The sequence below is a fragment of the Micropterus salmoides genome, unplaced genomic scaffold (assembly GCF_014851395.1).
Source record: "Micropterus salmoides isolate LMB-PRFRI ecotype aquatic unplaced genomic scaffold, ASM1485139v1 Ms_hic_scaffold_18, whole genome shotgun sequence".
Taxonomy (NCBI): domain Eukaryota; kingdom Metazoa; phylum Chordata; class Actinopteri; order Centrarchiformes; family Centrarchidae; genus Micropterus; species Micropterus salmoides.
In genome coordinates, this window is record NW_024040928.1 from 25,677,736 (window position 1) to 25,691,056 (window position 13,321).

A 13,321-nucleotide genomic window follows, 5' to 3' on the forward strand; every position below is an offset into this window, starting at 1 on the left:
GCCCATGTATATTTTTTTTTAAAAACTAAGGATATCAGCTTACATTGGTTTTAATTTTTAAATTATCACAAAATATTAACATTTTGGATAAAGATCCCTTAACTCTGTTCTTAGAGCTGTGTACTGTACAGAAAAAAACAATGGAACATGAACAGTTAAACAACTTCTTAAAATGTATTTATGATGAGCTCAAATCAGCCAATTATATTGATCCTGTCAATTTAATGGTCAGGCTCTGATGTACAACTGGCTCATTTTAATTAGTGCATTATAAACTTTCTGCAAAGTAACAAGTAGCTGCAGAAATCAGATAAATATAGTGAAGTACGAAAATAGATGAATTCCAGTATGAACCTAGGTACTTGAAAAATGTATGCCATATATTTACCAACCACCCGATCAGTCAATCAATCAAATGTCTCTCTTATTCGTCAACATGAACAGCAAAAGAACACACAGTTAAAAACATAGATAATTTATTAAAAGCACACATGCTGCTACAGTTGTTGATAAAAACAGCTGCTGTCAGAACACTGATGAACAGTAGGAAAGTTACGATAATAATAATGACGGGGGGGGGTCACATCATCTCCTACTATTGATCTCCACAGGAATACAAAACCACACCACATCCTCACACAGGGAACCTGGACGGACTCAACAGCACTCTGTAAAAATAATAATTGTGTGTGTGTGTAGCTCTTTCCACATATTAAAATCACTCAGAGTTTCCTCAGCCCGGTCTGTTGGCTCCAGTCAGTCCAGTGAGCTCTGTCTGATCAGTTAAGACGCTGGCTGAATACTGTTACAGTGGTTTGGAGTTCAATTCGAACACACAGCACACTGCATTTTGCTCGTCTTATCAGTCAGACTCAGTTTGATAGAAGGCCGACTGTCCCTTTGTTCTTCACAGCACAGAGCAGGTCTGTCCGCTTTTAAATGTTCGTAACAAGAAAAATGTTTCCAGAAACAGGCAAACAGAAGAAGGGCAACCAAACAAATGTTTCTGTCATAGACTTTCAGAACAGGAAAACAAAACCAGTTAGGCAAACAAAAAGGGAATAGATGATGTTTAGCAAACATTGTTCACTGGTAAATACAAGTGTGATGACAGAATCAGTAACTTTTTTTGCACAATGCACATGGGCAACTCCTCCAAACACACACCAAAGACACAAAGAAAAATTTTATAAAGATATTCTTATCTGATTGAACCCATACTGCTGAGGCACTGGAAGCTTCACGTGAAAGCTCATGTCTACGAAACATCTTTATTTCAAACACTGTCCAGATGTGTTGCTCGGAATTTGGTTCGGCTTTTGGGAGGAATAAAATAACTTCAAATAAGCAGCCGCAGTGCACGAATACAAAATGTAGAGCAATTTTTTTTTTTGTCCAGCAAAAAAAAAATAAAAAATTCATCATCATATGCAACCTGGATTTAATGGATTAGCATCCGACCAGGTAACAGACTTCATATTCTATCATTCAATTTGATTATTGATGTCACTGCCTGCAGTAAGCCAAAGCAGAGATTCAAGATCATTGTGTTGTTAAATTTGTGGTAAAACATGGCTATTAATTGCTGACATTAGAACAGTACTGCAAGTTTAGGACTAAAGATGGAGTTGAGAAACGTGGTATCAGCACTTTGGAAACGAATCAAAGGCCATCAAAAACACCTGCTACAACTACATGGTGATCTTTTTTTTTTTTTTATAACAAATGTTTTTTCATTCAAAATGATATACAGTACAATCAATGAATCAAACCAAAATGTCAGAATCAAAAAAATAAAACTAACAAGACAATTTATCTTATAGTTTTTTTGTTAAGCACAGATGTCTCTATTGCAAACGGACATAAAAACAGATTTCAGTTGCTACATTGAGTTATCAGTTTGTTTGTCTTTTCTCGGTCTCACTTAACACATCTCAGTGTCCTTGCTGAGCCCAGGTAGTTTTTCCACTGTTGTTGGGTAAAATCTCCAGAACTGCAGTTTTGATGTTTGTCTTTAAATCCAAATGTTCATGGTCATCTGTGCGTCAAGAGAAACATGTGAACTTTAGGTCCTTGGTAACTGTTATCTGAATCTCCATTTGTATTGTTCCAAAAATATGTGAACATCAGTCAGAAAATAAGCGTTATTCTTTCCTGAACAACGTTGCTTCTTCAGTATGAAAATGCATTAAGTCTTTGTCTTTTTGTCCACAACTACGGAGTGAAAGAGGATTTTAAATACTCAAAAAGCAAAGCAGCATTTGTGCTTCTTCTGTATGCTAACAAACACCAAGCCGTTAGAAATTATCAACACTTAACCTTCGATACAAATACTAACAGGTTGAGCTGGTTGGTTTGTGCCAGAGTTGGAGATGTGATGGTTTGATCTCCCTCTCTGGGCTGTGCTATGGTCCACTGCAACATCAGAAATATGTAAAAATATTCTGCTTTTTCTCACAGCACCTTGAATCAGTGATAATGGCTCAGGCTGGATCTACGCCGAAGGAAAGCTGTTTATATGTCGTGAAGAAAGCTCCCAGAAGGTCCTGGTTATACTTGGCGAGTACAATTATTCTAAACGACCAAGATTCATTTCGGCACAGATGTTTTTTTGTGTGTGTAGATCGAGCCGCACACATTCTTCCTCCATCGCTTGAATTGTGGAAGACTAGGATTTTAGATTTTTTCCTCGTAACCTGCTCTCTATCACAGCGTATGCATAGCTTGTTGTTGAGTCAAAAAGCTAGGGTAAAATGTAGTTTTCAGTTGGCAACAACACACACTTGTTCTGTGAGCGAGAAGACGCCGTGAAACATTCAAAGAAAAGTAATAAAACAATCGAATGACAATATTCAGAAACAATCTGTACAAACACTCCTGGAATCCTCCTGCTGATGATTGATGTAACCAAATCAACAAAAAGTAAAATGAGGCTGCTCTTGTTTTTCCCTAAAATTTAAAGGTATGTAAGATCATTTAGTTAAAGTTGCACCAGGAAGAATAAAAACACACCATTTGCATCAGTTTAAATCCCAAAGTGGCTGCTGAGACAGGTTCCAATTCACATCAAAAGGGTTTACTTTCACCATTCCTCACCAAAATGGATTTTGTGTATCATTGAGGCATAATTAATTTCCTTTCTCATCAATTAATTGAGATGATTTTTGGGAGAACTTTAGTTTACATACATGTTTGTTTGCTAGCAGCCTTCCTTGCTTTTGTTGGCACACTTCTTGGCACATTCCTGCCACTAGCATGGTGAAGTAGCATCCTAGACAGCATGCATGAGATACTAACAAAACAGGAACTCTTAAAAACATTGCTCCATAGCGCTACTAGTGCTATGGCACTAAAGTGCCTTTAAATATGACCAAAAATCTAAAGTTCCCCGGTGCAGCTTAACTGAACAAAGATCTTTGCACTTGACTTTGGGAAACACAATTTTCCACCATGTTAATCCTCCAGATGAAAACTATATAAGTCAGTATCCTAAAAGCAGACAGTTCATCAAGTAGCCAAACCGTTACAAAGCTAGTCTTGAAAGTTGCTTTTTCTTAAATTATGGACTTAATTCTGTGAATAGAGGTGGTCAGGGGTGGAGGGCTGTGATGTACTTACGAACACATCTTTTCTTTATTAAAGCTGACTTATATAGTTGTCATTCTGAAGGCTTTACAGTACATTCTGTGGATGTAACAAACATGAATACACATAGATGCATTTAGATGTACATATGTATTTACTGTACCTAAGTACAGGATGTAACAGCATGTGTTGAATATCTGATTTCAGGTTTCTGTACTGTTTAGTAAGAACCGAACACTGTTTTATGTCTGCCTACGATATGTGATATTCATTTCAAGCATTTGTATCAGACTGGTTAAAATCAACTATGAATGTCGTACTGGATGTGTGTGATGTGAGATTTCAAGCTTCGCAGCTTCTTCATCGAAGGCCTCAACAGGCGAATCCAACAAACATGATACATCACGCGTACGAGCGTGAAACAGTGCATATAGTACTGAATGGATTCTCATAGGTCACTTAGTACCAAAGCGTCACAGAGCAAAAAGACAATTGATCGAGAACTTTTGTGATTTCCTGACTCTTATTTGCCTCCAGCAAAGAACTGAGAATATGAGTTATTGATTGAAAATCTGTTTTGACACAAACATTTAGATTTAGTTGCAGGTTGCAACAAACTGAATCGTGTCGGAGAACCTCCGCTGGCTCTCCAGAGTCAGTGTTTGGTTTATCTGTTTTTGTCATTTTGTGACCCAACAATCATCTTAGAGCCATCTAAGGGCCCTGAGCCCGCTGTCTTGACTGCCTTTAATATCGACTGACAGCGCACGGAGTCTTACATCCCTCTGCCACATAAATCTGCCCTGAATGAGACCTTTGTTGCAGTGTGTTCACTCAGCCAACAACATCTGCCTTCACTCCTTGTTTGTCTGAGTGGACAAACTGGCTACAGCTGAACTTGGACCATCTGAATGATTTTATTTTCCAGCTGTGAATGCATCAGCCAGCTGGCTAACAGTATGTTAGATTACTGTGTGGACACATGGGTTGACTACAGCCGAGTTTGGTCAACACGCACGAAACTCCATTAGCCTTCTGCTGACTTGTTTTTGGAAAGACTAGTAATTGGATTTTGAAAATCAGAACACAAAGTATTTCAAGTTCAACCCACCACTTATTCACCAAACATGTTGACATATCAATATATGTCTGATTAAAGAGATGAGAAGGAAAAAGGAACACACAATTATGTGGTATCTGGTATTTGTCTAGTATTAGCTTCTTTTCTTGTGTAATACTGAATACTTTCACTTCTTTGAGCCCTAAAAAACCCACTGGTTTGGATCAGTGGTTCCCAGCCTTTCTGCCTTGTGACCCCTAAAAATGGAGCCACGGTCTACTTCATCACAGGTTCAGTGAGGACAACCGAAGACTGATTTTTCTTTTTACGAATTTTTTATTTTTATTTGAAGGATTTTTGGAGGCCTGGTGAGGTGAAAGCGTCCAGTATTACAAATCGTTCTCATCCCATTGATCAAGAAGTGACCCCTCCAATTATTCCTGTGCACGGATCTAGATTGTTTATAACAGGTGCAACAACACAGGTAGAGCCTGTAAAACCTGTAAAAAGATACAGGCTTAAGCTACAGCTAAGTTTCCATCCATCAACAGAAGCTTTCCCCTTGAGTTAAACAATAAATAACAGAAATCAATGTGTTAAATAAATAACGATGTGGACTTGCTGTTTTAACTTGATAGAATATCAGCCTTTCTGGCTTCATATATAGCATAAAATATTGTCTTTCTATTCCACTTCTGTGTCTGAGGAGTTTCATTCTCAGCCTGGATGGAAACAGAGCTGTGGTAATGTATTCAGTTATGTGTCAACAGAGGGCAAGAGAAGAGGAGAATGAGAAGGAAGGGGGGGTTGCCGCAGTGCTCTAATGATGGTTCTGCAGTGAATCCTCTCTCTACATCACTTCTTTTCTCACTCCTCGTCAGCCCTTCTCTTGTTCTCTTTTATCCTTCTTTTTCCTCTCTATCGACTCTGTCTTTGATTTCCCTGCATACCATATTGAATGTCCTCTCCTTTTTCTAGACGCTGATCAATAGAATCTGCATTTGGAAATCTATTTAGTCATCGTGTTTCAACTGCTGCAGCTTGGGAAGGTTTTGGAAAAGTTAAAATGTACCTTAAACATTCTTTTAATAATATTTTTCTTGAACATGAAGCCAAGGTGCTAACAAAATGAAAACCTTTAGTCATCCTCACTCCTATAGCTGAAATTGTGCTTTAGAAGTGTCATTATGTTAACTGATTATTATACACAATGACATGCCAAAACCACCAACAAATTAATCTGTTTTTAGTTGTTCTTTGTGCTGAAAGTAGCTAACATCTTTTTGTTGAGACTCTTCCACCATGGCTACACTGAAGAAAGTGTTCCATCTATTTGTACCAACAAAGATCTCTCACTTCCTGTCGTAGCCTTTCTCTAAAGGACAGATGGTCACTGATGGGTCACAGAAATACTTGGTTACACCTGCTGTCAGGACACAATAGCTCTCAGCCTTTAAAAATGTGGGAAATCTAAAAATAAATTAAAATCACCTGTAAGCGCTTCAGCTATGTGACTGAAATGTGTCGGTGCAAAAGAAAGAGCAGCCACTCTCAGGCTGTGTGTGATAATGAGGCTGGATTCAATGCTACGAAATGGGTAAACAATGTCCACCGTGAAGTATTAAAACCAGACCCACTGTCACTTTTTGTATGAGGAAGTTCTTCCTGTTCGAGCTCTGAAAAGCACTTTTAACATATTTGTGTGTTCGCCATCCACCTCGTCTGTCTCAAATCCAGATGAGGTGATCCAGCTGCAGTGACTCCCATCTTAAAATCATCGGTGGCAGGTAGAGACTGTTGGATCAGGGTGACCGAGAAGGCTGGACGGATCTTGGATGACCGGGACATGAAGGAGGGGGATCAGATGCGGATCTGGTAGCCGTCGTTGAGCGTGCTGAGCTCCGGAGGTTTCCTCTCCACCGAGGCCGGCCTAACAGACAGAGCAGATAAACGGTCAGATCACACTGTGCGTACTAAAAGCACTATGACGGTGCTGTGACATTTCTTCCCAAATGTTACACAGTAGAAGTAAACTAGGTCAAACCTCAGCTGTGTCAAAACTAACAATCAATTAGTCTTTTCTTCTATTAGTAGTTTAATCATTTGGTTGATAAAATAATGCCCATCACTGTTTCTTAGAGCCCAGATTTATGTAAAAACCTCAAAAGTTCCGTTTACTATCATATAAGACTAAGAAAATCAGTAAATATTCACATTTGAGAAGTCAAAAAATGACTTAAAGGATTAGGAAAACCTCTGACAATTGTTTTTCTGTCAATTGACTAATTTATCAATTAATCATTCCAGCTCTACTAAAAATAACAAAAACACTAGGACTGTTTCTTTTGCTGTGGTCCAACATGGGGAAAGAATCAGCACCATGAACCCAGGAACAAAGCATTTCATTGAAAAAAAAAATGGATTAAAGAATCAGAAACAGATTAAGGCAGACAATGGACCGAGCAGGAGAAAAACCAAGAGCGTGCTAAACTGTCCATACTTGATAACAGTGACGGTAATGCCAAAAAAAGACGCAAAATTCCAGTAATAGAGAAGGAGAGGTGTGTAAAAAACTGCAGGTTTAAAAACATTCACAATGCTTTCAAGTCAAGGTCCATTAATAGCCATTTTCAAAAGATTTCAACCTTAAAGAATTTTCAACCTTCAATCTTCTGTTTCCAAACTGTTATTTTCCTCCAGATTTCTGCAGTGCATCTTTGAAAGTGAAAGAAAAAAGTGAGAAAAAAGTAAAAGATGTGAAGCAGATGGAAAATGAGAGAGATTCAGCCGTCTGCCATTTCTCAGCAAGAGGTTCGATAAGCCAGAAAGTCATCAGATTTAATCCTCAGTGCTCTTTCTTCTCTTCTTCTTGCCCTCTCTTTTCATATCATCTCCTCCTCTCTTCTCCTCCCTTTATCCTCTCTTTTAAGGAAGCGTCCAAGCCCTCTCTCTGTGACATATCAAGGACAAGTGCTAAAAGTCAAACTGTTGAACTGTTTTTATTTCTCCTCCTCTCATCCCTCTGTTTTCCTCTGGCAGGCCTCGTCCCTCTCTCCACCTTTTTCTAACATTTCTTCTCCTCTTTTCTTTCTGCCTGTCTTTCTTTCACATTTTCTACCATCCTTTACTCTCATCTTTTACTGTTCTTCTTTTTGCCCTCTCTACTCCTATTTCTTTGCTTTTTATTGTTATTGACCATCTCTACCCAGAGGGAAGTGAGGAAGTAAGATGTTCACAGAATTTTATTTTAAAATCTATTTGAATGTTGTTTTTAATATATTTCAATGTCTAATGTTATTTCACTTAATTTAGCTTTGTGTTGTATTAGTTTGTGTATAGCAGGCAGTGCTGCTAACCGCCTCCTGTAACGTCTTACCCATGCTGCTAAAATAACCCAGTGCTTGAAGTGTTGCAGTTAAAACCAGCAGCAGATTATTAAACTATCTCTGTTGGAGTGGTCTGTCTGAAGTGGCAACATGTTGTTAACTGTGTAAGTGCTCTGTTGATAACAGTAATAGCTTTTAAAGTACCACATTCAAGTGGTTTAAAGTGGTAATGTGCTGTTCTGCTGTGTTCTCATCAGTCCTGAATAGTTTTTCTGAACTGATGAGACCATTAACTTTTACAAAAGATTAAAATAACAATGAGTCAGACTGAACCCTTAAGGGAAAGGAAGCAGATTTATGTTAATGAGGACACTTTTTAACATCCCACAACTCACAGAGTAATAAAGTCCTTTCTCCAACTTGTGTGATGAGTGTATATTTAATAAGAGAAATCAGAATGCGATAACAGGTTTCACCTCCTCACTGAACATCATTAGAATATCATGCGTCTGTAGCCACAAGCAAGCGATCCAAGGTTTAGAGTTCGGCTCAAGGGCACTTCAAGAGAACTTGTACTGATGAAAGGCTGTAGGCTGCAGGGTTTGAACCTATGAAATACAGCCTCCTGTCAATCATGAAAAACTACAAAAGTTCAAATTGGCCAGACGGTTTAGTGCAGTAGGATATGTAGTATGCAAATGTCGTCGTTTGCAGGTTAAAAACCAAACGCACTATTTTTAACTAGAAAATATGAAAAGTTATCATGATGAAAGCTACTGTATCATGCAGACCTGACAGGCAGTTCTCCCGATACTCCAATAATATTTTAGATTCATTCCTCATCACTAGGGGGCGCGGTGTTTAATGACCTTCCTAAACTCGACTGTTAACTAATTTCACTTTCTTTTTTGGTTATTTTGTTTTTCTTCTACACTGAAACAATACAATGAAGATTAAGTGTCCAAGGTGTGACACCTTCAAATGGTCTTGTTCTGAGAGACCAACAGTCCAAAACCCAAAAACATTCGGTTTGCAGTGATATAAAATAGGGTAAGAAATGTTTGTTTTGGGGCATTTTGTGGTTGATAAATAAACAATAAACAGATTCTCAAAGTATTTTTGTGCCAATATATTGCAGCTCTCTCAAATTGACCATCTTACCAGATTTATATTCTTATAACCATCAGAGAGGACGAAAACAAATGAGGAATATAACTTTTAAGCTTTAACAGTCAATCAAAGTTTAGATATTAACTAATGCTAAAAGCAAAATTGCTAGTAGAGGATAAACTACACTAATGCACAGCTTTAATTTTTTAATAGCTGAATTGCATTTGGGGTTTTATGATTTGTGTAAAATGATCTAATAACTGGTTCTACATGATTTGAGAGAAGAGATTATTTGATTTGAAAAAGCCTCCTTTTTGTGTAATTTTTTTTCTTTTTTATACACACACACACACACACACACACACACACACACACACACACACACACACACACACACACACACACACACACACACACACACACACACACACACACACACACACACACACACACCTGATTAATTAGACATAATTAGACAAGTCTGCTGGAACTTCTCATAAGAAAGGTCATCCCGGTGTCACGTCAAATGACAGCACCGGGAATGTGACTAATTCTGGTGCAGCATTTGTGTGTGTGTGGTGACCCTACAGTACGGCTGAGCTGCAGCTGTTGTCCAGGTCATATTGTGTTACATCCCACCACACAGCTGACAGCACACACAAACACACACAGCATTCTGCAGGTGTGTGTGTGTGTGTGTGTGTGTGTGTGTCAAGGTTTCCCTGCCACTGAATCTGAGTGGTGAGTCACCCTGTTTTTAAGAGCTACTAGCCCTGAAAGACTTTCATCCCTCCGGGTTTCACATGAGAGTTTTAACACACTTTCTCATTCAACAGTCTTTTTGCAAGATATATTACAATTAATTACATTATACATGATTTGTATTGACACTTCTTCAAACTAAAGACAACAATTTAGAAAAAAAGTGTGTGAAAACGTCCTTTTCATTGTCTAGGAATGTAGCCAGATAAAATAAAGAGTAAAACTTATTTAAAAACTCTGTTCTACTTCATAACTGCAGGGCTGTATGTAACTTCTGTATGGAGTTTGGTTTAATGTTCTCTCTGTTTTTATATGTGGATTAGTGCAGACCCCAGTGGCAACGCCTAGTGATCAGAACAAGGACTTGTCTGCCTGGTGATAATGCTGAGCTGTCAGCAGCAAAGACACGCACGCACGCACGCACGCGCGCGCGCGCTCTAAACTCTCCTTGACCTGATAAGCAGAGTCATGATGAGAAAGGAAGAGAGGGGAGGAGGAAGGAAGGAACACACAGGATAGATAAATACTAGCATCCACTATTCAAACTCTGGTGAACTCCCTGGTAGATTTGGAAACCAGCCATTACTCGGAGTCCTTATCTGTCTAAAAATTTCAAACTGCTCAAATCTCAAAGTTTGGAAAGAGCATAACAAGACACACACACACATCCTCAAATCCCCTGTCTTGAGGGAATGGGATGGGGAAAAACTCACGATTTGTCTCTGCGGTGTGTGAAGCGTCGCTGGGGACTGCTCTGTCTTCGCCGTGGTGATAAGGATTTCCCCCGGCTCCGCTCCTTGATTGGTGACTGGGCACTGGACGATTTGAGGATCTATCAAAAGAAAATTACAATTTCACCAGTTGTCATTTTTCATATTGATAGAGAGAAAAAAACACTATCCATTATCATCCACACGTTTAGCCTCTTTCAGCTCATTGTTTTGGTTTTTAAGCAAATTTACCGTGATTTAGTCTCACTGCTCTCCTTAACCTCGTTTCCAGCAGCGGCAGGCAGCAGTTTCCAGCAACAAAGCCCTGATAATCACACTGAACACTACCTGCTCAGCACCAAACTGCAGAAAAAAATAGAGACTAGCCGATGAAGAAAGTAGAACATCTTGCTGCTAAAAAGCCAGGTATTTTTCCTCTGGAGTTGGTGGAGACCAAACCAGGGCTAAAAGATGAGTGAATATTGTCCTTACACTGAGCAGGTGAACACAAACACAACTTTAAATGAATGCTATTGTTGCTATAGTGTCTACTGCATGTGTAAATAGGCAACTGTTAACCAACATGCTAATATGCAGTCGCTGTCAGCTTTACGGTCTACAAAAAGTCAAGTATGTGATAAACTGCCAATCATAATTCCTCATAGCTCAAGGTGTCATCTTCAAATTGCTTTCATCAGTAAACAGACAAACAGTAAAAACTGGTTGAGCGCAGGGCATACGCTGGTTTTCTATTTACACCCTGCTATACCCTCACAAAGAGCTACTGCACTCCTTCAGGCATTTCAGTGTGAAGAAATGATGGTAGCACGACGCCAACAACCACTGCTGCTATTCAGCTGCAAGGCAGAAAGTGCAGCCGTGTTGAATGGGACCACAGAACACAATCTGTGTGTGCGCGTGATGTTTTATTCTTTTTTTTAAATCTCCCCCAATCTCGAAAAACTGCTGTGGCCCACGAATTGTGCAGAAGATACAATTTTAAAGCTGCAAATGAGCTACATTTCGTGTGTGTGTGTTGAAACAGGAACTTGAAGCTATCATTAAGAACTCAGTGGGAGGAAAAAAACTTCAGGATGAACACGGATGGCGAGTTTTCCCGGACAAAGCATAAGCCAGGATGTGGCTCATATTCCGCAGCTGGTCACGTTCGTCATGTGGTTCTGACAGATATATGGGTCTGTGTTTGTATGTTTTTCCTACCAGGCCTTAACCCTCAAACAGCTTTTAGAAGAAGAGAGAGGAAAAAACAAAGCCTTACTGGCAGGGTGCTTCTACAGATAGAAGTACATGAGCACTTGCTTTATGTTTACAATAAATATGCATTCTCTGGAGTACAACAGAGATTATACCAAAGTCTGAAAACACAGACACACACAGCTGACCAGAGTCTGACCGTGTGTGTCTGTGTTTTCATGTACATGTTAGTGAAATAGCATTTCAGTGTGTGACAGCTGCAAACTCACTGACCTACATAGCTTGCTGACATGCAGCACAGTCTATGTACCACACCGGCATCTCACACGCAACCACGCACACACAGACTCACATATTACCTTCATAGAATTGCACGTGCTGAACAAATATGCAAAAATGTCAGAACAAAAAATAAACCCACAGAAAATTACATATAAAAAACCTTCATAAAACATGTAAGCTTAGACAACTCACTTGTCTGTGTCTCCCTCTCTTCCTCAAATACACACACACACACACACACACACAGAGATTCCTTCCTTCCCCATCATGCCCTAAATCATTCATAACAGTTTATATTCCATGTTCAGCCCAAGGGAAACTACATTCATCTCTGGTTTCATGGAAACATATAATAAAAGGTGTTTCCCTTGTTCAGTCTCAAAAGACCCCCCCCAAAAAAAGAGTCCATACGTGTTGAGTTTAGACAACCTGTTGTTAAATGTTCCACCTTAAAGTCCAAGTATAGACAGAGACACTGAGAATAGAACATCAGGCTGCTACAGGAGTGCTGAAGCAGGCAGGAGGCATGTGGCTGAGCAGCAGCACTTGTTACCGGATCAACTCATCTTGATTGAATAAATCAAATCAGATTTGAGTCAAAGTCAGAATAAAATAAAATGCGGCAGAACCTGAAGTCAATTTGCCAAATTCAGTTTGGACCTGACTAACAGAAAGCACATGTAGAACATGAGTATTAACAGTAACTGTGTTTGTTTTATTCACACTGACATTTCAGTATTTTTTTAAAAAGGTCATGTTTGTTTTGTTTTTTTTTTGTATTCAATGATGAAATAACATGCTTGTATTGTATTCTGGCAAATAAACACTACATTAGTAGTACCACTAACAACTGTTTTCCTTCTGTCCAACTCCTGGAAACTGGCGCACTACTCCCAAACGCTCCATTTTCACCCTACTTTGTTCCCAGTTGATTTATTTTGTGGTCTGTGTGAAAGTCTGTATTTTCTTCTGCCTATAGCTGCTGGTGCTAAATTTCTTCTCCTGCTTCAGGCTGAGCACTTCTTCTGTATTGCACTTACTCTCTTAACAAAAGGGACACTGTTATTTATCACGGAAATTTAACTTTTAATTCACTGACATTCTTTTGAACCTACAGAGGCATTTTTGTCCATTAATTTCTCACCCTGGTACATTAATATCTCTTATTTAAAACTGTGATGTAGTTTGATTAACACAGGCGAGCTGTAGGAAACTCATTACCTTACTAATGAACCGATTTATCTGGTTCTGAACATCAAGCGTGATCAAGT

The 13,321-nt window shown here is 39.0% G+C and overlaps 1 protein-coding gene and 1 long non-coding RNA gene across 3 annotated transcripts in view; one reads left to right on the forward strand and one right to left on the reverse strand.

The window, feature by feature from the left end:
• Nucleotides 1-1,382: 1,382 nt before the first annotated feature.
• vash2 (vasohibin 2) overlaps nucleotides 1,383-13,321 on the reverse strand; it is a 29,027-nt gene continuing 17,088 nt past the window's right edge. For both annotated transcript variants that reach the window (XM_038726562.1, XM_038726561.1), the window contains exons 8-9: nucleotides 10,557-10,675; nucleotides 1,383-6,575 (exon numbers count right to left, since the gene is read on the reverse strand). In XM_038726562.1, the coding sequence (XP_038582490.1) occupies nucleotides 6,506-6,575; nucleotides 10,557-10,675 (189 nt within the window). In that variant the 3' untranslated portion in view covers nucleotides 1,383-6,505. The remainder of the gene's footprint in view (nucleotides 6,576-10,556; nucleotides 10,676-13,321) is intronic.
• On the forward strand, nucleotides 6,479-8,394 carry LOC119908756. Its single transcript, XR_005445339.1, has 2 exons — nucleotides 6,479-6,598; nucleotides 7,346-8,394. It is a non-coding gene; the product is annotated as an uncharacterized LOC119908756 (long non-coding RNA).